Source organism: Sesamum indicum, linkage group LG9 (genome assembly GCF_026168435.1).
Source record: "Sesamum indicum cultivar Baizhima isolate 11 linkage group LG9, ASM2616843v1, whole genome shotgun sequence".
In the NCBI taxonomy this organism is placed as follows: Eukaryota; Viridiplantae; Streptophyta; class Magnoliopsida; order Lamiales; family Pedaliaceae; genus Sesamum; species Sesamum indicum.
Window position 1 is genome coordinate 25492670 of NC_142665.1, and position 22759 is coordinate 25515428.

The 22759-nt window shown below is 35.7% G+C and overlaps 5 protein-coding genes and 1 non-coding gene across 7 annotated transcripts; 3 read left to right on the forward strand and 3 right to left on the reverse strand.

Annotated features, from left to right (window-relative positions):
• The first annotated feature begins 348 nt into the window (after positions 1 to 348).
• LOC105177124 (NAD(P)-binding Rossmann-fold superfamily protein) lies at positions 349 to 3493 on the forward strand. Of its 2 annotated transcripts, none has more exons than XM_020699123.2 (4): positions 349 to 851; positions 1515 to 1693; positions 2583 to 2777; positions 2869 to 3493. In XM_020699123.2, the coding sequence occupies exons 1-4, from the start codon at positions 593 to 595 to the stop codon at positions 3313 to 3315; spliced, it is 1080 nt and encodes a 359-aa protein (XP_020554782.1). In that variant the 5' UTR covers positions 349 to 592; the 3' UTR covers positions 3316 to 3493. The 2 variants fall into 2 exon arrangements, with proteins under 2 accessions (XP_020554782.1, XP_011098464.1); XM_011100162.3 differs by having other exon boundaries at positions 356 to 851; positions 1512 to 1693.
• Positions 3494 to 4337: 844 nt separating this feature from the next.
• Positions 4338 to 10499, forward strand: LOC105177123 (uncharacterized). Its single transcript, XM_020699012.2, has 3 exons — positions 4338 to 4699; positions 6366 to 6451; positions 9527 to 10499. Exon 3 carries the CDS (start codon positions 9729 to 9731, stop codon positions 10263 to 10265), a length of 537 nt encoding a protein of 178 aa, XP_020554671.1. The 5' UTR covers positions 4338 to 4699; positions 6366 to 6451; positions 9527 to 9728; the 3' UTR covers positions 10266 to 10499.
• Positions 10500 to 13355: 2856 nt separating this feature from the next.
• On the forward strand, positions 13356 to 16170 carry LOC105177122 (universal stress protein A-like protein). The gene is made up of 4 exons (XM_011100160.3): positions 13356 to 13802; positions 15363 to 15484; positions 15667 to 15785; positions 15966 to 16170. Exons 1-4 carry the CDS (start codon positions 13616 to 13618, stop codon positions 16072 to 16074), a joined length of 537 nt encoding a protein of 178 aa, XP_011098462.1. The 5' UTR covers positions 13356 to 13615; the 3' UTR covers positions 16075 to 16170.
• Positions 16171 to 16609: 439 nt separating this feature from the next.
• Positions 16610 to 19565, reverse strand: LOC105177120 (PWWP domain-containing protein 6). The gene has a single exon (XM_011100159.3). The coding sequence runs from the start codon at positions 19563 to 19565 to the stop codon at positions 16962 to 16964; it is 2604 nt and encodes an 867-aa protein (XP_011098461.1). The 3' UTR covers positions 16610 to 16961.
• A 1979-nt stretch (positions 19566 to 21544) lies between these two features.
• On the reverse strand, positions 21545 to 22361 carry LOC105177338 (large ribosomal subunit protein bL12c). The gene has a single exon (XM_011100461.2). It carries the CDS (start codon positions 22257 to 22259, stop codon positions 21687 to 21689), a length of 573 nt encoding a protein of 190 aa, XP_011098763.2. The 5' UTR covers positions 22260 to 22361; the 3' UTR covers positions 21545 to 21686.
• Positions 22362 to 22589: 228 nt separating this feature from the next.
• Positions 22590 to 22661, reverse strand: TRNAP-UGG (transfer RNA proline (anticodon UGG)). Its single transcript has one exon. It is a non-coding gene; the product is annotated as a tRNA-Pro (tRNA).
• Between the last annotated feature and the right edge of the window lie 98 nt (positions 22662 to 22759).

Here is a 22759-nt window from a genome sequence, read left to right on the forward strand (position 1 = left end):
TTTAAATGTATTAGTACCAAATGTTATATAATTTTTTTTTATAATCAAATTGTCCATATACGTTTAAATGTATTAGTACATGTAAAAAAAATTATAATTACAAAAATAATTTAATGAAAAAAAATTATTTGAGGAGTCCCAAATTAGAGTTATTAGACCCGGGCTCGGAACCCGCCTATTAAGAAGTCAAACCCATTCCGAATGGGACGGCTCTAGACGGGCCCCCAGCTAACTGTCCCGTTGCCGTCCCTAGCAGCAAATATATTGTAAATGAAGCACGCCACGTGCTTTTAGAACATCGACACGTTTTCGTGTTGCTTGTGCCGTAACCTGGAGTCGAGCCAGCTTATTCCAAGAGCCGAGCATTGGAGTTTTTGCTATTTTCACGAGTAAATAACCAGCGGAAAAGCCGACGCGCTTCATACATGATGACCGCTTATTTCTCCAACTAAACCCTTTTGTTGTTTTTGGATTTCTTGATAGATCTCCAACTAAAACCTCGAGCCATCTGTTTATCTCCAGTGTCAGTTACAAGTACTTTTGCAGAAGCTCATTAAGCTATTACCTGGTTTTGTTTGACTGAGAAGCTGCAATGGGGATTGTGAGGTTGGAGGAGACCCAGAAGGCGGAGCTCGAGGAGTTCCGCCGGATGCTGTTATCTTGCGCAGCTGTGCACCGCCGCAAGGTCGATGACGGGTTCAGGGGCCAAGAGAATGCGGTGCCTGCGGGAAACGGCGACGTGCTGGACAGGCTGGTTTGTGTCACCAGCGGCGTGTCCTACCTCGGCATCGCTATTGTGAACCAGCTCCTTGTGAACGGCTACTCTGTTCGTATCATCGTTGATAATGAAGGTGCTTTTCTCTAATTTCTCCTTTAATCTATGGTAAAATCGTTAGTTTCATGAATGAGATGTGCAATATCACGCCAAGTTCGGTTTGATTTAAAGTTTGCAGTACTTATTTGATCGTCGACGTTTCTAGTACTCTGCTAAGATTTGTTAATTCGACTTCCGTTATAGTTTCATGTATTCGTCGGATTTTGCTACTTGTTCCCAGTTTATTAAGCTTTCGTCTGGAAGACTTCTTTCCCTCTTTTCTTGGGGCATGTATCTAGCGATAAATGCAGTATTTTGGAAAGAAATGATCCATTTATTGAATACTTGAAGTAACTATTGCAGTTCTTTTTCAGATTCCATCTATCAGATTTCTTTTCATATAGGATCAATTGAAATTTTGGACTTTCAATCTTTCTTCCCTGGTAATCTTCAAGAAAAGTTGTTTATGTTTTTCGAATATAGCTGTCGCTGATATTGTAAATAATTATTTTTCTTTACTTCCGCTGGTGGTTCCCACTTGCGTCGCCCCCTTAGTGTATTCTTTTTTCATGTGTCATAATCAAGAAAACCAGGATGTCAACTCTTCGTTCAATCTTTCTTGAATGCAGTGTAGTCCCTTTTTGAATTTTATGTATAGGGTTGGTATGAAATTGATAGCATTAAATTGGAACTGCAGAAGATGTGGAAAAGCTGAGGGAAATGGGAAATTCTGGTGAAATGAGACTTAACAACAGCTTTGTTGAAGTTGTCATGGCCAAGCTCACAGAAGTTGAAAGCCTGACTGAGGCATTTGATGGTTGCCGTGGCGTCTTTCACACCGCTGCCTTTGTGGACCCTGCTGGACTATCCGGTTACTCTGTGAGTGCTTTTCATTTTTGGGTAAAAGAGAATCGAAGTTTCTAGCTAGTTTACCAAACTCAACTAGTATACAGCAAATGTAGTTACTATAGGGCTGCTGCCCACTGGAATTTCTTCATAAAGGTCTAAACCTGATCAGTACGCCAACTAACTTATTGTGTTGGTTGAGTAACCTAATTCTTCAATATCATTAATGTATGATTGTGCTGCTTGAAATAGACCTCTGGTGGTTTCCACTACACAGGTAAGACATGAAAGTGGAGGTTGGTGTAAAATGATTATTGCACTTGAACTAGAACCCGACATATTATTTAAAACCAAAATCTAGCTAATCACTTTACTGAAATATGCAGTGTTAAGGAAATTGGTATCAACCAATTATGTATGACCTGCTTTTTTGATTTAGGTGTACATAGGCCCATTGGAGAGCTTTGTTAATAACAAGATGATGAAGGAAATGGTTCTATTTAATGTATATGTCTTATACTATTATTATTAGATGATGATTGATCATGTTAAGTTTACTGTAAAGCAGCATTACAACAGTAGACAACTTGACAGGTTATCATCGTTCTAGCACGTGAAGTGGTCATAGTTCGGATGCAAGCTTTTGCTCATGATTTTTTGTGTTTTAACTTATGAAGTATTAATAGTTAGAATGCCCAACTTCTTACCTTGACAATCTGCTATGTTACTGCTTTCTTCCAAATAGCAAGACCATCTTTGTGGAAAATGATTATTGTCGAAATGCATAGTTAGCTATTTGAAAGAATCTTTACAAATCTTAGACCCTGGAGATATTGTATTGTCTTTTTTTTATTGTTGCTGCAACTTCGTCTAAGGCCCTGCTTTGCTGCTGCAACTCATCAAAAAATTTATCTTTCTGTAGAAAGCCATGGCTGATATTGAAGTGAATGCAAGCAAGAACGTCATAAAGGCATGTGGCTTGTCACCTTCCGTCAGACACTGTGTCCTCACCTCATCTCTTTTGACCTGTATTTGGCGAGAGAACCCACCTGATGAAACTTCAAACGTAATCGACCACAAGTGCTGGAGTGATGAATCTGTATGCCTAAACAAAAAGGTAAAACCCGTAGAAACAAGATCTAAAATCTGAGTATACTCTAGTACAAAGAAATTGTGCGTTAGCATAACTGTGTTCCTAAAATTGACAGCTCTGGTATGCGTTGGGGAAGCTGAGGGCAGAAAAAGCTGCATGGGATATTGCCAAACAGAGCGGTTTGAAGCTGGCTACTATCTGTCCAGGACTCATCACAGGCTCAAAGTTCTACGAGAGAAATCCAACATTTACTATTGCTTACCTTAAAGGAGCTCAAGAGATGTATACATATGGATTGCTGGCAACTGTTGACATAGACAAATTAGCAAAGGCCCATGTTCGTGTCTTTGAGGACATGAAGAAGACGGCCACTGGAAGGTACATTTGCTTTGATCAAGTAATAGAGAGGGAAGACGAGGTTGAAGAGCTGGCACGTGAGACAGGCATAAATGCAAGCTCAATCGCAGGGGGCGCCTCATGCAGTAACAGGCCTCGATATGAGTTGTCAAATGCAAAGCTTACTCGATTAATGTTGCGAACACGAAGGTGTCCTATTGAATGATGACGCAGTGGTTGTGGAAATCAAATTTTGTCATTTGATCAGTTGAAGAGCACTGCGTTAGACTTTCGAGCTTTGTGAGCGTGAAGTACGGGGTGGGTTGGAGTTTAAACGGGGTACATGTATAGCGTATTGTGAATGTGGCAGTGAAATCTAAATCAGTACTGGAGTTCTTTATTCAGCTTTTATCGTTGGTTCCAATTTCCAAACATGAAAAATGCCCTCCACTCATATTACGTAAAAAAGGTTAAAACACAACCCATATAGTTCATCCGCTGGGGATTTTGGTCCAATGGGCTATCATTTGGGCTTTGGCTACAGAAACAAATCATTGGAAATTTTTTATCCAAATTAAATTTGGTCAGATTAAACTAAATCACACTTCATCCCTCATGCTGTTGGTTCAAATCTGATCAACAATTTTGTTAATCTTCCCACCTTTTCACACTAGTACATGTATGGGCTGTAGGCTGAAAACCTTACAACTCTTCTTCCATGGCTGCATTATCAGCAACTGAATTCAATTGTACCACGCCTTATAATCCCCACAATCATGACAATTTTTTACTCAAAATAAATTTGAATGAATTAAACTAATAATAGAGTAAATATAATACTTTTTGTCATTCAATTGATCACACTTATTTTAATATGTACATCAATTATACTACAAGTATATTGTATTTGCTGTATAATTGATTCAGATTTGATTAATCTAATCTGAGTAAGAATTTTTTAAAACAATCATATACCAAACCAACATACACGAGAACCTGAAGAGGACAAAAAATAGAAAAGAACTAGCTATACGTAATACTCAAGCTCACGTTCGTGCCCACCACCACGCAGAAAGAAAAAGGACAAGTATTTTTCTACTCCTGAAATCATCATCCATTTCATATAGCCATGAACATACTCTAAACTCTATAATTAATTTTAATATATATATATATATTTTCACTCCTGTCTCCGGATAAACATATAACTACATATTAAATTATCAGGGGACAAACAAAAAAAAAAAAAGAAAGAAAGATGCTTTGCTGTAGTCAAGATTCACAAATGATTAGAATATGATTTTCAGAAGAAAGTCAGGACGAGGATGATGCATACACATACACACACACACACACACACACTGGGGCATAAATACCACAGATCTGAATTCTTAATTGCAAACATCTCAACATGAGAATGAGATGCTGATGATGATGAGAAGTAGTAGTATCTCTGTCCCTGCTTGCTTCACATAATTCTGCACTTGTTTATTTCTTCTCCTTCACCTCCCCTACATCATCCCTACGTCTTGCGAGTTCTTCTCTGAATCTACGAGCTTCTTACTGGCGGGCGACATGGAAACCAGCGACGATCTTCGAATGTATCTCAGGTACGTACGATTCGTGTGTGTAGACAATGTCTTAATTAATGACACTGCCAAAATGTGTTTATGGTTGATTTGCAATTAGGGATTATTATCAATTGAGAATGTGATTAGATGAAGAGGAGAATGTAGGTAGGAATGAGGAACAGTGGTTGACAATGAAAAAAGGCAGGCAGTGAGGAGAGTCGTTTCTCTTTCTTCTTCCTCTTTTCCCTATTTTGAGGGTTGAAGTACATGTAAAGTAGTTTATATGCCATCAAACTTTACAATGTTTCCAGTACTTTAGGATTCACATTCAACTTTCAACTGCTCACCCAATTATTCTTCTGCATTCCAACCCCTCTCTCTCTCTCTTGGATAATTAACATTTTCATCTTCAACACCTATGATTTATTTATACAAATTATTTATATATTTTAAAAAATTATACATATATTCATAGAAAACATCGATATTAATTACGCAAATCACTTATATTTTTTAAAAAATTATACCAATATTTTTTTAAAATATTAGCATCATTGTACAAATTATTTTTATTTTTTAGGTGTTATCAATAATTTTTGAAAATTACGCAAAATATAGGATTATTTATATAAATACATTATGAGCAAGGAGTATAAATGGAATTATCTTGTGTGTATTGGGGGTGGGGAGGGTGGACTAATTGCTTTTGCTTTTTTGCTTGGTAGAAAAGGATTGAATGTTTCTCAAGTTTGAACAGAGAGTAGTTTTTCACTTTCAGTTGGAACTTGGAACAATGAATGCCCCATTTCTCCCACTCCGCGTCAACGGCTTCTTTTTTAATATTCCAATAATCACCTTCAAACATCTTAATTTGATTAATATATCACTTTTACTGGATTTAGTATTTACTTAATAAGTTCCAAGGTCTTTAATTACTAATATGCTCCTCAAATTCATCCCCTCCCCCTTTTCCCCCTTGATGCACTTAACTCAAGTAATAATTTACACTTTCATCCATTACATATATGGCAAAAGTATTTGTAACATTATAGAAAATTCTAACATAGATCCACATTTATATTTCAAAACAAATGTGTCATATTTGCTCTATGATATTTGCTTTATGATTGGTTTGGTTTGACCAAACTTGATTTTTGTAATAACAACTCCAGTTCTGAGGATCACGTATTGTTTTGTTTCTTCCACTATTGTAATTGAAGCTTTTTTCACTAGGACTGGTGGTTGAAGACTGTAAGCAGATTAAAATCACTTTTAAATTTAAATTCTTAAACCGCTCTTCACTTATTTAAAAAAAAAACTCTCATCTCAACAATCAACATAGAAAAACAAGTAAACACTCGCATCCCATCGTAAAAACTGTTCATATGATTAGTAAAAAGTTCCTATTTCCCGATAATTGCATTCTTTTTCTCCTTATGGTGAATATTAATAGTTGAATGTTAGTCGCATCACATAAAATTCAAGAAATTAGACATATTTTTTATGTAAATATATATATATATATATATAATTTGGGGAAGTTTTTTTAAATTGAATCAATAATTTTTAGATCCATCCAAACTTAATTTGGGATAGAAGTTTACTTAATTTGAGATGTGAAGATTAGTGTTAACTAAATAGAGGGTCGGGGGTTATCATTAGTTGTAATTAATTAAATTGGGAATTAATTTAGTCCTGATGTCAGATGCTTGGTGGAGCTGAAGATTTAAAAAAATCGACCGTCAAGAAATGGGCAGCCAGCATAAAACTACAAGGCAAGATTAACTATAGGTAACACCCCATGTGGAATCTCCACGCTTCCTTTGCCTCTTCGTTTTCTTTTTTTATTCGCTATTTACCTTTAAAATTATAGATTGAAATTTTTTATTTTTAAATTTTGTTGCATTTGTTTAATTTTAATTAACATATATATGTTCCATGTATAAATATCTTGCATTATTTTGTTTTAAGCAATATAAAAAAGGCATATTTACCCTTACATTCGAGTATTATTTTTAGGGTTTGGGGATGAAGTGGGAATAATATCTTTGATTAACTCAAGATGTCATGAATTTCCGTGTGACTAACAATTAAAAAATCCTGCTCTCCCTCGGGAAAAGATACATAATTATTAAACAAGTAGCTAAAGTTTGTTGGGAAAAAACAATTTTGTGCCTCTTTACCTTTTATTATTGAGTTGTTCAATACATTTATTTTGCACTATGGGAGTTTAATTTTATCCTTAAATCACTATTTCTATTCTTTTTTTTTTTACCCAAATAATTAATATAAAGTAGGGGCGTGGTAATTTGAGTAGGTAATATGGTAAATAGAGGAGGGAGGGGTAAATCTATTATTGAAGAGAAGAGAAATGATGGATGGAAATAGGAATAGGAATAGGGAGGGAGTACAGAGAGGGAAGAGTGGTTTTCGGCGAAGACAAAGTAAGAAACTGTTGAAAAGGTTGTATTGGCAGAAGAGAAGAGAAGAAATGAAAGGAACTGACATTCCAAATGGAGGCAAACTTTTCATGAGTTGGGGGGGGGGGGGGGGGGATTGAGTGGTGCCTGCTCACTGCTCCCTCTCTATCTTACTCCGCACCATCACATTCCCCTTCATAGCTCTTCTTTCATATTTTTGGCCAAAATATAACAACCCCACCTTCCTGAATCACCACTCAATCACCCATGTCTTTTCCACCCCCCAACCCTTTGCCCTTCCCTTCACAAATCATCAAAATTAAATTTTAATTTATTGAGTCATCATTTTTTTGGCTTCAGATATTTTGTCGAAATATATCTCCACTGTATATTAAGAGAGAGTTTTTTTTGGTATCTATTTTTGTTTTTTTTTTTCTATTTCTTAAATATTTTTTTTAATTCTTCATCTAACTCCTCGCTCCTCCACTATCTTTTGATAGTTACTTCTTTTCTCATGTATCTTTTTATAAATTTGATATTAATTTATTATTTTATAAATACTATTAAATGACAAATATTTTTATTTTAAATAGTATTATAGAATTTACACACAGACAAGTGCGATTTGGACTCGTCAGTCGAGCTCTATGCCCCAATTTGGCTCAACGGCTGTATAATTTATTACAAACAATTAATTTTAAAATAATATGATTATATAATTTGGATTCATAATGTCATAATTATTTTTTAAGTGAAAAAAATAAATTGTATTAAATTTGAATAAATCAATATTAATCATCAATATCAAATATTTATATTTAACAACAATTGACAACTATATCACTCATATATTAATCATTAACATCATATAATTGTATCTAAGCAATAACTACTATTAATATAAAATGAACCTACTATTAAAGTATAATAGATCCCATCCATTTATGAGGTTTGAACAATAAAGTTAAAATCCTAGAATCTCAACATCCCCAATTGAATTAGGTTTCATTAACTTCACAATGTCATAATTATTGGTTGTATAAATGTAGATTGTAGTTGAATTATAAAGCTGACTTAATTCTTACTGGCAATGACGAAAAATAAAAATTATTTATTGGGTATTAATCAATAATTAGGTAAGTACGGGTATTGTAGCTTTTACCACAAAATAATATTTAAAATTGAAGTTTCATGTGAAACAAAGCAGACAAATTAGCAAATAAAATTAAGTGAGTCGAAGAAAATAGGAGTAATGCATATATTTATTTTTTTCTCTAATTGACATGTTATTCTACTACGTAACTACTGCTACTATACTTAACTGAAGTTGAATAATTATCCTTAATTAACACAGTAGTTACCGTTTGGAAAATACCAAGATGTCGTGTTCTTATTTCTCTGTTTCCCAATCATAACGCGGGTAAATCTTATCCTCAGATATTTTTGTTGCTGCCAAATTGTCAATTAGCCAAAATAGGAATATGCTGCACAAGTATTACACACCCCAAATACTTTTTTCTGTACAATCTTTATTATGTATATGTGCAACTCTTTTTTAAAAATAAAAAATAAAAATATAACAATATTTTAGCATAAATTACAATGAGCTTCCATAAAATTTGATATAATTGTGAATATTCCCTTATTATTTAAAAAATTACAAGTACCCAACTGAAATTAACAACCCGTTTAATGAATACCCTCTACAAGGGGTTTTCACGAGTGAGTATTTGTTAAATAATCGTTAATTTTAGAGGAATATCTATAACTTTTCAAGCAACGAGAGAGTATTTATAATTATAACAAACCTCGGGTGAGCCTATTGTAATATAGATTAATATTTATCTATACTAATATAAAAGGAAAAGCGCCTTCATGCTCATAAATGACGATTAATGACACCACTAGACTAGTTTTTTATAAAGTTAAAAATATCCTTGAACTCACAAAATAACCAACTTATCTAACTTTTGAAGTTATACATTAACTGATAAATTAGTTTTTTTTCTTTTAATTTTTTTAATGTAATGTATTGATTTGTATATTTTACTTTTATTTATATTATATTTTAAAATATAAAAAATTATTTATCATATAAATGTAGAAACGACGTGCCACAACTACTAATATTATAAAATTAAATGAAAGTAAAGGGATTTGAGGTACAAAACACGCGCTATGAGTGCGGGTGGTGGTGTTGGTTTCCTGGTTTCTTTTTTCAGCAAAACTTTCAACCCTCGCTACACTAAATACATGGACCTCTGCACCTCTTTGGAATTACAAGAATAAGTGCATGGAAAAACACCATATCTTGTACGTTAAAGCAATTAATATTTTACGAAACCCCTCTCCCCCAACTCGCCCTTCCCACTCCCCAGTCATTCCACCCTTTAAATCCTCTCCACTCATATATATTTCTTCATACACCTTGTTTTCATATGTGCAGAAATGGAGATTTTTCTTTATGATTTGTGAGAGAAAATTTTTATGTCTGCTCATTGTCTGTCCACCCCACTAATAAAAGAAACTCCAGTTCGTGTATGGGCACCCCTCATTGTACCAGCAGAGCTTCCGTTTGCAGAGAGAGAGTGTGTTTCCTCGCAGGCGTTTTTGCCGCATTGTAGGAACGATCGAGAAAAGGTCATCAAATGGACGATAAGTATCCATCTTCAGCTTCTTCGTCAACGTCGAGCACTGCTGTCGTCAAACCATGCCGACGACGCCACGCGGTGGAGGATGAGGGCGGAGATCCGGTGGCGTGCACGGGGAAGTCGTGCCAGTCCTGCACGGCGGGGGTGATCGCCGACTGCGTAGCAGTGTGCTGCTGCCCTTGCGCGGTAGTGAACATCTTAGCGCTGGCGTTTTTTAAGCTGCCGTGGGCTGTGGCGCGTAAATGCCTCGGAGGGTGGAAGAAGAAGAGCCGGCGGGGTATGCTGGAAGGAAAGAAGGAATGCAGTAGGTTGAAGGACAGAGGTGGGATTTCGGAAAAGGGAAGGGTGGAAAACGGGACATCGGAAAATGCATTGTCGTCCCCTGGAGGTAGGATTGGAGAAGAAGAGCAAAATGACAATTTTAGTGCGGAGTTTAGGGCAGAGGAGGTGTGGTTAGAACTGTATGAGGTTGGCCATTTGGGTTTTGGTAGGGTTTCTTTTACTGGAGTTCCTTTCCACGACAAGGGCAATTAAGGGAATTCCGTCTTTTTTTCCTTTTTTTGCTTTCTTGTCAAGGTAAAAATTTCTGGATATATTAGATATTTCTTCCTTGGGATCGGAGAGGAGAGTGCCCAACCTTTTAAGTCTATTTCCCTTTCTATTTCTAGTTTTTTTTTTCTTTTTTTCTTTTTTGGGCTTAAAGGGGTTATTAATAGCTCATTATTAAGTACCTATTTTACCCTTTGGTTGAGAGGTGTCCTGCTTTAATTTCCCAAGTGCTCATTCTCTATAAATTGTACACTTCAATTGGGGAAATTGCACTTTCAATCCGTTGAGAGTGTTGCATTTTTTATTTTATAATTTATACACTTAGCACGTTTGATTTTTCATATGCTAAAAAATTATAACATTTGAAATAAAAATTACTATAATTTTTTATCGAATCAGATCAAATATATTAAATTTATATATTATAAAATCAAAAGTAGAATTTTCCCCGCGTTAATGGTCTTTCTCCGGCCTTTTTCTTTTTTTATTTCTTTAATTGTCATTCCTCTTTAATCCGTACATCAAATATATAAATAAATCAATAATTTAGATAAGCAATTAATTAGGATATTTATTAACATTTACTGATTAAACTACAAATCTTATTCTTAATTAGAGTAGGAGGTGGGCATGGGAAGAAGAGCCAAAGCTGTGACACACAACGTCAAAGAGCATCCATCCTCATTATTATTTTAGTATTGACGCATCATTAAGTATAACTAATTAATTATGAAGCAAAACTTTTGTGCCCTTTTGGGATCATCAACTCTAAACTTCCTTTGATTTATTCACTCCTTTTTTCCTTTGGTACATTTATAAATATCTCATTATTATTTAATAAATTAGTTATATTCTTGATAATAATTTTTGTCCCACAATTTATTGACTTATTGATAATATATTGAATTGTTTAAAATATTATTTTTAAATTCTGAATAATAATTTTATAAGTATTACATTATTTTAAATATTATTTTTAAATTCTGAATAATAATTTTATAAGTATTACATTATTTTTGTTGGCTTGAAAAGTCATCTAATTCATTTTATATCAAGATATATACCTTATCACGGCATTTCTAATCTTCTTGTGATCAAGAAACGTCACATTGAAGCATATAATTAGGTAGGTAGGTTCGAGTTCACCTCTTCATTTATTTATTTTATATCATTAAAATTAAATATCCCCAAGAAGCACATATATATATATATATATATATATATATATATTCCTCCAACAGTTTCTTGCAATTAAATACTTTTTCATATTTAATTGTGTCTGTGTGATAATGCTTACTTGTCTCTCCCAATCCTTTTCTCTTTTTTTTTTGTCTTGTTTGTTGGCTAATCATGGATATTATTTTTTTTAATAGAACTGACAGTTACATAATTACATCGATATTTTAATAAATTAAATAATTAAATGATATATTAGTTCGATCAATACATCAATATAATTAAAAACTACAGAATAAATTAAAAAAAACTCAACATAAAGTGAGACAAACAAACTACATATTCGGTAATTAGGCTATGAATTAAATTTAATATGATTTTAATATCGGTAATTAAAATCTTTAGTTAACATATGTTACAACATTAGCAAGTTTTTTAATTATTTGATAAACAAAATTCAGAATAATATAATAGGCAACATATATTTGAGTTTTTCTTCCAAAAAAAAAAAAGGAAAGAAAAGAAAAGAAAGTAAAGGATTAATTAAAACATATTTATTTAAAAACTCCACGAATGGAATTAATCGAAAAGAAATGGAGTATTGTAATAATAACTCAAAATTAGAAATGAATATATATAAGGAGAAAAGAAATAGTAGGTATGGGAGTACGTAGATGGAGGTACGTGTAGTGTGTAGACAAATTTTGTTACTTGGCCTTTGAAATTCTGTCCCTTGACATTCCAAAATTGAGCATCGCACGTTGGGTACGCATAGAAAGCAACTCATGTGATCTGTTAAGGTGTTTTGAGTTTGAAGTTTATATATAGCAAAGGAACTCCTCATTTCCTACAATTATCAACTCTTCATTTCAACATTCCTCCCTACTCTATTATTATTCATCATCTCCTTCCTTTCTTTTTTATTATACTTCTATTTATACTCCAATTCATTTTTTTTTTTATATTATTTAGTTTTCACCCCCTTTTTTCTCCTTCCCATTCCAAATTCCTTTATATTTTTTCATCTCAAAATATTATCTTTTTTACTTTAATTTTTTCTATTATATGTTAGAAATTGTATTCCCCCCCCCCAAATAAATAGTGGTAAGTTGTGTGAATCTAGTTGGGAGTGAACCAACTTGTTGTAATGACGCCTTCTTGTACTAGTTATTTTTGACTTCGTGGTCATCATCCTCTAATCTATCTTATATATCCAAAAGAAAAGAAATAATACGCTAACGGATATTAGTTTAATTAAAGAAATTAAAGTTCTATGATTATGAGGTAATATGTTCAATTTATGGAATATTTCGTATTATTATGAATGTTAATACATAATGATAATTAATATTTACAATATATTTATAACCAATACGAAAAAATACAAAGTGAATAGTGGGTTTTTTTTTTTTTTGTGATTGATCACAGGTTTGAGTCGTAATTGTCTTCGTTTAGAGTTTTCAATAATCAATTATGATAACTGAAAAGTGTGAATATTTTTGCATTTTAACATGAGAAGTAATGTTTGATAATTAATTAGTGTTGCAATATCATTATTAATTTTAAATAAGTTGATACTTATGGGGAAATAATTTTGAAAATAGGATGCTATTAGTATTTTTTTCCCAAAAGTTGGTTAAGCCTATTTCTTAGGAAATGTATAAGGATTTAAGTAGATTTAGAATTTGAAGACCCTTAAAGAAAGGAATGGGCCCAAACAAAATGGGGTCAGCCCATTGGGCTTCATTTTATATTTAATATGAACACATGTTAGGAGGCCAAGCCCACTAATAATCCCGCCACTTCTCTTCTATCGAAGTGGTGACACGTCGTCTTTATGAAACTCGCATAAAAATGATCTGCTTCAACAGCTGTTTTATGGGTCACATGACATACACAAGACCGTTCCACACGGAAACATGGTCCACTTTGGGCTTGTTTGGCAGGACATAACCAGAGGATGAAGCTGAATTAATCTACTCAAAATACCTCTCTTTTTAATTTTTCTTTTTGGGAGTGAACCAAACACAGCCTTTGCTCAGTGAATTATTAAAACTGATTCATATTATGAAGTTTGTACTTTATGCGGTTCGGGCTCGCGCAGAAGCTTGTCGTGGTGGAAGAGTGGCGTGGCTCGGAGTTTGACTCGGTGAGTGGCGATGGCAGCAGAGAGCGCCGATCCCACTAGGATAATGGTGGCGGTGAACCAGTCGACGATCAAAGGGTATCCGCACGCGTCGATAAGCAGTAGCGGTGCTTTCGAGTGGACAGTGAAGAAAATCATACGCTCTAATACTTCTGGTTTCAAACTCCTATTGCTTCATGTTCAAGTACCTGATGAAGACGGTATAACTGCTAAAATCAGTCCTCGATTTCTATTAATTTATTTAGAATGTTGTTTTTATGTACTCGTGCTCGCAGCTTTGGTAAATGCTTTCATGTTGCTTATTTTGTTTGGAAATGTGTCGAATGTTTTTGCTTAGATTTTTAATATGCCTTGATTCTTTTTTTATTTGTTTTTCCTGAGTATGCTTTTGGAGCAGATGATGGTAACGAAAGAATGTTTTGTTTGGCCTGTGGTAATTTGCGAATTGATTTTTTTGGATACACCGAGTGAGTGAGTGAGTTTCCCGGAATCTGACTTATGTATAACGTGTCTAGCATGAGCTCTTTTGCGGTTGTCTATTTTCTGTTTGTCGGAGGATTGTCTGTCTTATTTGAGATTATAATTTGTGTATTATAATTTATCATTCACTACAGCTTTGAGATAATACGGTGGTGAATTGCACTTGGATTGTGGTATATCTGGTGCACTGGCTCATGTTGGCGGATATGTGCAATTCTAATTTTACGTTTTCCTGTGTTAGATATCACTAAATTTAATGGCTCTTTTGGATAGAACTGGAGAAGTTAATTAATCTATTTAGTTTTTGACATTGCTTTCTGCCTCTCCTTTGTTGGGTCTGTGGCAGTATTTCCAACTCCACTTTAAGTTTTCAACTTATAGAAAACTATTTGTGCTTTCACAGACTTCCTTTTCATGTTAAGTCTGTGTACGTAAGATCACGTGCCTTTTATAGACCTCTGTAGAATGATCAGTGTTTTGTGGGCAGACCAATTAGTCCATGAGCTTAACAGCAGCTCTCGATGCCTTTGTCCGGTGCTACCAATCATTCTTGGTTGTCTTTAGCGATGAATGAATGTGCTACAGAGGGTATGTTCATGCTCAGTAATAATATAGGGTTTTCTATTCAAGACACCACTCTATCTCCAGGGATTTGTGGATCAAGAAAATCTTACTTGCAAATATGGTGCTTCGGATATGCAAACACCTGACAACCTTATGTATCTTTGTGTTCTACAGTTCCAGTATATATTCTGAACTTGACTCTTGACTCGGCAGTACTTGCCCGCAAATTGTGACTGTGAAATCATTTCTAGTTTCTCTTTAATTTTATTAGATGATTCTTAAGCCCATGAGGACCACCTGATTTTTCTTTAAGCTGTTCATGGACGATGTTTGTATTATGTACTTACTGTTTCAGTGAGGAGTTTCATGATTCTTTGGCCTCCCAAGCAAATGTTACATAGGTTTTTCAATATGACAGAGTCCCTCCAGGGATGAACCTTGAAACAATACAAGTTTTGTAATGTGTATACGATGCTTGAATAGCGGTAGTCTCGGATGCAGAGATTGCTGGACATAGCCTTTTTCCTCCATGCCGGGACAAATCCACTACTTAAGCAATTTGTTTCTCATATTCCTTATTATAAAATACAATGTAATGATGTGCCCATGTCAGTTTGTTCTCTGTATTGTGTAACTTATTTATCCTGTTTAAACAGATAGGTACTTTATCTCTATGAAAGACATGTCGAAAATACTAAATTCCTCTATTTGTCTAGGCTTTGATGATATGGATAGCATATATGCTTCTCCTGCGGATTTCATGATTATGAAGCACAGAGACCGGATAAGGGGACTTCATCTTTTGGAGTACTTTGTGAAGCAATGCAATGAAATTGGGGTAAGAAAGGACTCCTCTAGTGGATCTTGCAATCCTCCCTCTTTGAGCTCACTTTGCCTGCATGTGTTTGTACCACGCAACTTTTTCCGATGTCCTTAGAAGTTAATCTGCCCTAGTCAGCATCTTTCAATATTTTTTTCTTTTCTGAATCACCCTTAATGAAGGAAAAATTATGATTGTAGGTTGCCTGTGAAGCATGGGTTAAGAAAGGTGATCCTAAAGAAATCATCTGCCATGAGGTAAAACGGGTACAGCCAGATTTTCTTGTCCTTGGAAGCAGGGGCCTTGGTCCTTTTCAGAAGTAAGTATACATTAGGCATCCATTACAAAATGAATGTTGAAAAATTATGGAACAATAGCCTCTGTTCATGGTTTGATCCATCATTGGAATTGTTCATGAGATGTATTCTACCTGTAAGAGTTTGAGCTGCTCTTAATGTTCTCATCAGGGGGGCGTTCAAATTTCTGATTGACTTTGTAGGGTTTTTGTTGGGACCGTCAGCGAATTCTGTGCAAAGCATGCTGATTGCCCTGTCATTGCAATCAAGCGCAATGCAGCTGAAACTCCTCAAGACCCTGTTGAAGACTGAGAGATTCTAGGAATATGATGTGGAACCATTCATCATTTGTAACTGGAACCTCTTTCTTTTAATGTAAATGGAGCATTGATTTCTTGTTTCTCTCTATTTATATTTAGTTCACGAAGTTTCAAATAGTTTTTATCCTTATATTGAATGTAACTCCTTGTTAAACCAACTCCTGAAGCATTATATTACGAATGCAATTGCTTCGGGATGTTTTTCTTGCCTCTTTTCCACTTGTTCTTGGAAACGGATTTTTATCCCTTCATGTATGTATTGCACAGTACTGAATGAGTTTCATGGCCCTGCTTCTTGATTTCAATCCCAATCTTTGGATTTGAGCTCCACTTAATTTGAAATAACAGAAGAACTTAGCTTGGAAATTATCAAATTGAATGGCTAGCTTTAGGCCAACTTGGCGTATTTAAAGTCTAAATCAAAAATTGTCAACATGCAGAACGAGCAAAATTTAACTTTTAGCATTGATGCCGTCAGAGGATATTAAGGGAACTAGACACACTGCAGAGAAATGGAATGCAAATAATTTAAACATCCGCAAATAAGAAGATAGTCTATTTTCAGTTAAAATTTCCAGAAAGGCGCATCAACAGGCCAAGACCCAGCTTCTACAAAATGTCAGGCCACCGTCACAGAGGTTTAAGAGTTGAATTGTGCAGCCGATAAAGGAATACAAAAACCAAAATAGGCTGATCCACTAGTGTCAGGCCTACTATAACAAGACTGATTAATTGTCCTATTACTATCATACAGGAGTCCTAAAGAAAGCAAAAGGATTAGCAACTGTCCTTATAAGAGTTGACTACAAAGAACCTCCAAGAAAATGAATCAGTAGATTGCCTCACACCCCCCATACAATACTCAATCTTCTTCAAAGATCACGTACTCTCGGCCATGACTCGTACCTTCTCACTCGCTGTTTCTACACTCTCCATGAGACGTTTCATCTCATCCTTCAAGCTGGACTTCTCCTCGGGTGAGAATTTGGAATGGTAATTTTCAAGAATAGCAGTCATTATCTCCAGTTTTCGCATGATGACTCTAACATCTAACATAACATCACCCGTTGGTGGTGTGGAAATATCTTGCCTGTGAGGGGCCCGGTCGGTAGACAAAGAAAGTTTTGGATGAGATTCATGAGACTTTGAGTCAGATGAAGGATGCTGCAACTGATAATCAACAGTCTCAACACCAAATGGACTGCGACTTACTGATGATCTAAAGGCTGCTTCTGCATCAGCGGCCTTCATGTAGACAATCTGGACTGAGCGGGTATCTGTCACCAATTTGGTTTCCTTCTCATTCAGGCTCCCAAACTCACCAAAGAGCCTCACAATTTCTTCCTTTGAGGGCAAAGGAAATCCGGGTCTGAATGTCAGAGAAAGGCACAACGAAGAATTTCCCTCTAGTTTCTTTGCATTTTTTTCGGCACGAGATTTCTCAGCAGCATCCTTGGACTTGGATGTTTCTGGCTTTCTTTCAGTCTTAGCGGATTTGGGAGTTTTCCGGTCACTTGATTTGGCATTTTCTTGGGCAAGGTCATTTTCTTCATTTCCCAGCCGAGAGGGCATTGATTTTCTTTTCCTACCTGTTTTGCACTTCTGATATAATTTATAGTCTGATCCGTGAAAATAGGTAGAGCTTCTGAGTGCAGAAACAAATGCCCAAATCATATCCAGAGCACCCTCCTTGCTCAAGTAAAGAGGATCAACAGCTGCATGCTGGACCTCTGATAGCAATTCATTCACAGGGAGATCAACATCAGTTACGGCAAAAGTCATCTTACTATCATTCTTCACTGTCGGATGGCTATTATTAGCAGATTTAATCTCACTGTCAGGCAATTCTCCTTCAGATGCATTATCAACAGATCTGGAAACAGGTGGTGATGTACAATGGTCTCCAGAAGCCTTCATTACGTGCTCTCCCAACCTATCTGTCTTGGTAACTTTATTAGTTTCTCTTTCCTTGGAGCTCGAATTTCCAATTGTTGACCAACTAGGATTTGTATAAGGAGGAGATAAGTACTTACTTTTCTTCCTTTCCCTGGGTGTAGATGCCTCATCCAATTCCTCTTTGGCTCCAGAAGTATTTTCAATAACATCAACTTCAATTTCTTTTGGTTTGCCTTTCTTTACACTATTGACAGCCGCAGCTGCACTGTTTTCTGCAGTTAGAACAGTATCATCATTTCCTATTTTGGGAGATTCAGAAACTTCAGCCTGTCTCTTCTTACCAATCTTCCCTGTTAAAGAAGAAGGCCTGCCCTCACCACCTTCCATTACTTCTCTATCATTATTCTTCTTCCTCTTCAAGGAGGATGTGGACTTTCCACAGTCTTTTTCCTCTTTTACTGTAGCTTTCTTCCGAATTTTGGACTTGACAGTAGTTTTTTCTCCCATAAGCTCAGCAACACTTTTCTGCTTCCGTCTATGATATATCTTATCATCTGATGAGACCTGGGATTTTGCAGCGTTAACTGTAGGTGAAGTGATCAAGTCATCCTCCGTAGGTCTCAAGATAGGGACTTCAATTGGAACACTAAAATCATCAGCTACAACAGCCACATTTTTATTCTTGTCTTCCATGCCTTCAATCTGAAGCGGTTCCAGGTATATTGGCAACTTATAACCACCTTTGGCTCGATAGAATGCAGAGAGCCAGCTTCTCAAGACAGCAAGCTCAAACACACTGTCAAAGCGGACAGCTCGGGAAACGCGCACCAATTCTGCGAGTATGTCAGCAGGCTCATATTCTGGGATAGGAAATCGACGGATATCTACCTCCGGCACAAGTACTCCTGCTCTCACTCCAGCATTTGCCGCCACAGGCCTGGCGAGGCCATCTCTTTTCTCCAACGGTACACACTTACATGTCATCTTGGACTCCAGAAGCCTACCAATCTCATTGACGGCACTCTGTACAGCATTGAGAGAGCTCTTAGAAGTACTATCCATTGACATCTCTTTGAAATTCTCCACAAAGGGTACCAGCTGTGAGGGTAAGCACCACGAACAAGAACCATCACCAAAAAAGGCCACAAGAAGACGACCCTCCTGGCTATGCTTCACAGCAAAATCTGAGGCATCTTTTGGATCGTAAATCTGGCCAGGGCACCATGGATGACACTTAATTTTACCCCACACAAAATCCCCTACACAAAACCTATTGTCACAATCCTCAACCTTCTCACCGTTCCCATATCCTTTCTCATCTCCATTCACATAAGCATATGTACAGTTTCTTTCAATTACATTAAATTTCTCATCACCATTTCCACCATTATCCTTGCAAGACCCCCTGCCATCTTGAACCTTTTCATCCCTCCCAAGCACACGATCTGAAGAACCAACAAGACCATCCCGGAGATCAATCTCATTAACCGGAACACTTGCACCACCATTTGACACACTGCTCATTAGGTTGTCAGAATTCTCAGCAACAACTTTCGTCGCCGCTACAATATCTTCAAGACTGGCCATTTATACAAAGAACACGAAATCCCCGAAAATCTTCTTTTCAACTTTAGGGGATATAGCTAGACCTGTAAAACACCAAATAAAAAGGAGAACTGTAAGAAGTTAGTTCATCAACTAAACAATAAAACAATAAACAAACATCAACCACAAACTGCTTTAGGGTTTTTCGCTTAAACCTCTTGAAGAAAAAAACAAGGAACCACGGTACACACCAACAACCAAAGCGGCAAACATTTCAAATAAAAAATAAAAAAGTAGAAGAAAACATAAACTATAGTTTCTGCGGTGATTTTCTCGCAAAACCGAATAAAAAATAGTTTCCAACGCGAATACAAAGAAAATAAAAAATAAAAAAGAATACGAACCGCAACAACAAAAGAAAATATTTCTTCTCAACTAATATCTTCAAGAAGAGTGTTCTTCAAACTATATCCGCGGAGAGCTCATGCGAAGGAGAGAAGGATCTTTCTTACAAGTGCCCCCAAAAATTAGGGTTTGATTTGGAGCTGCAATGGACAGTGTGTTTATTTATTTTATTTCCAAAGAAACAAAGATAATAATAATAATAATTACCAAAAATAAATGTGGAGCTGAGAGTGAGAAGAGCTTTTTTCCGGGCGGTGACGTTTCGTACTCTGCGATTTGAAATGGTTAAAAGTGTGCCATATACTCTCCAGAGTAGGAGCTATACGCATACTCGCCGGGTCTCGCGTGGATTTGCAACACTATCGCATGTGGGGATGGAAGGGGGCGAGTAGGAGGAGTGTTCCAGAGATGGAGAGTGAATGAGAGATTGGAAAGTTGAAAGGTGCAGGCCGGTTGTCGGTTCACGTTTGGTGTATGAAGCTGCGAGGGCGGGTAAGAAAATAGTTCAACGTGGCAGCCTCTCAATACTAGACTTTTATATCCATTTTTTTTTATTTATGTTTCTTAATTTTCTTTTATCAAAATATATTATCTAACAGAACGAAGTTTGACTAAATTAAGTTAAATTTTTGATACACCACTTCATATGTATATCTATATTTCTATTTAAATTTCTATATTTTGGTATCTTTTATACATCAGTTTAAATGTACTATTTACATTCTTTAAACTTTTACTTTATAATTTAATTTTGTTATTCTCTTTCACATTTTATATTTTTTCTATAAAAATAAATAATTTTATTTCTGTAATTCTACTGGTTTAATATTTATCTCTTTGTATTTATTATAAATTATTTTTTATATATTATAGTTTCATCCATTAAATTTTTTCTTTATATATTTTTTTTATTTTTTTGTCAAGATTTTTTATCTGTTTTGTTTTTATTTTGAAATAAAAGGAATAGATTCATTTAGTGCTAATAGGTACATATTCCATTTACTATTATCAGTCATTCTTTATTCCTATTTAAATATTTGTCCCTTTGTATTTTTTAATATATTCATTTAATATTTTTTTGTATAACTCTATTCAAATAATGATTTAGTTTTTATTACTGTTTCAATATTTATCTCTTTATATTTTATATAAACCATTTTTATTATAAATTACCATTCAATCAGTATATTAAAAAATTTTATTTTATAGTTTAATTACTTTTGTTTTTTTCTAGATTTTTTACAACAAAAAGGAACGAATTCATTTAGTGCCAACAGATACATATTTTATTTAATATTAATTTGTATAATTCTACTCAAATTATCATTTACTATTTATTTATGTTTAAATATTTACCCCTGTGATTTTTATATTCAATAAATTCATAGTATAGTCAACTAATATTATAATAAATTTAAATTAAATACACATCATAATAACCTGAGATTAAACAAAATAAACATTTAAACGCAGGAATTGGAATCCATGAGTTTCAACTGGTTATTGTATAAATTTGATATGATCAGTCCTATATATCCGAGTATAATTATATTTCCTTTGGTATAACTTAAAATAAGAATTTATAGATGTTGGAGTTATAGTTATGCAATTGGAAATGGAAGAGAAAGTTGGGTTGAAATTAAATACGAATCCACAATCACTCCATCTACATATATTTTAACTCAACTAAAAAAATAAATCGACAAAACATACGTCCAATTCCTTTCTCAATTGTTTTTCATTAACTGAGCAGCCACACTAAACAATGGCGATCTTGGCGCCGGCCTCTTCCAGCTGCTTCTTCGCCTCCTCAGCTTCCTCTTTCGACACTGCCTCCTTAAATTTCTTCGGTAATCCTTCAATCAATTCCTTCGCTTCCTTCAAAGCTAAGTTGGTCAAAGCCCTAACCACCTTAATGGTGGCAATTCTAGCATTGCTAGGAACATCCTCGATCACAACATCAAACTCCGTCTTCTCCTCAACGGCTGCGGGCGCCTCGCCTGCCGCAGGCGCCGCAGCTACGGCAGCAACGGGGGCGAAGGACGCGGCGGAGACGCCGAGCTTGTCTTGGAGGTACTCAACGAGCTTCTGCGCATCAGCAAGGGTTAGGTTTGAGATCTGGTCCCCAAGCTCGACGACTTTTTCAGGGGCGTCGACGGCAGCGAGAGGGCGGATGGAGGTGGCGCGGCGGCGAAGTAGAGTGGTGCTGTTTTTGAGGGGAAAATCGAGGGATTGTTTGGGAAATGTAACGGAGGGGTGGGAAGAATAAGCGGTTGAGGGTGTAGGGAAAGAGGGAGAGCGTAGAGCGACGGAGGACAACGCTGAAGCCATTGCGTATTAGAGAGAGATGAGAGCAGTGATGAAAAAGAAGAAGATAGGATAAGGGTTGAGGGATGAATTGTGATGTGAATACTAGAGGCACTGTTCGAAGTCTGTCTTGTCCATTCACACAAATGCCCTTGAAAGTTTGATTCAAAATAAAATGAAAAGGGACTGGGCCTGGAAATCTGGGCTGATTTCTGAGTTTTAAGGAATTGGGCCTAGCCCAGCCCATTAATATTGTTTGCACTCAAAACTTTAAAGATTATAGAATAATTGATGAGATTAGGTTAGGTTTGGTAATTGATAGGAGATGGATAACACAAGGAAAAGAAGGAAAAAGGGGCATTCCGAGAATCGAACTCGGGACCTCTCGCACCCAAAGCGAGAATCATACCACTAGACCAAATGCCCTGCTTTATGCTATTGGTTTATCACGTACTAAATTACACAAAACATGCTCACAGCAGAGCCGTACAAGTGTTTGTGCTGAATTCACAAGCCCTCTGACA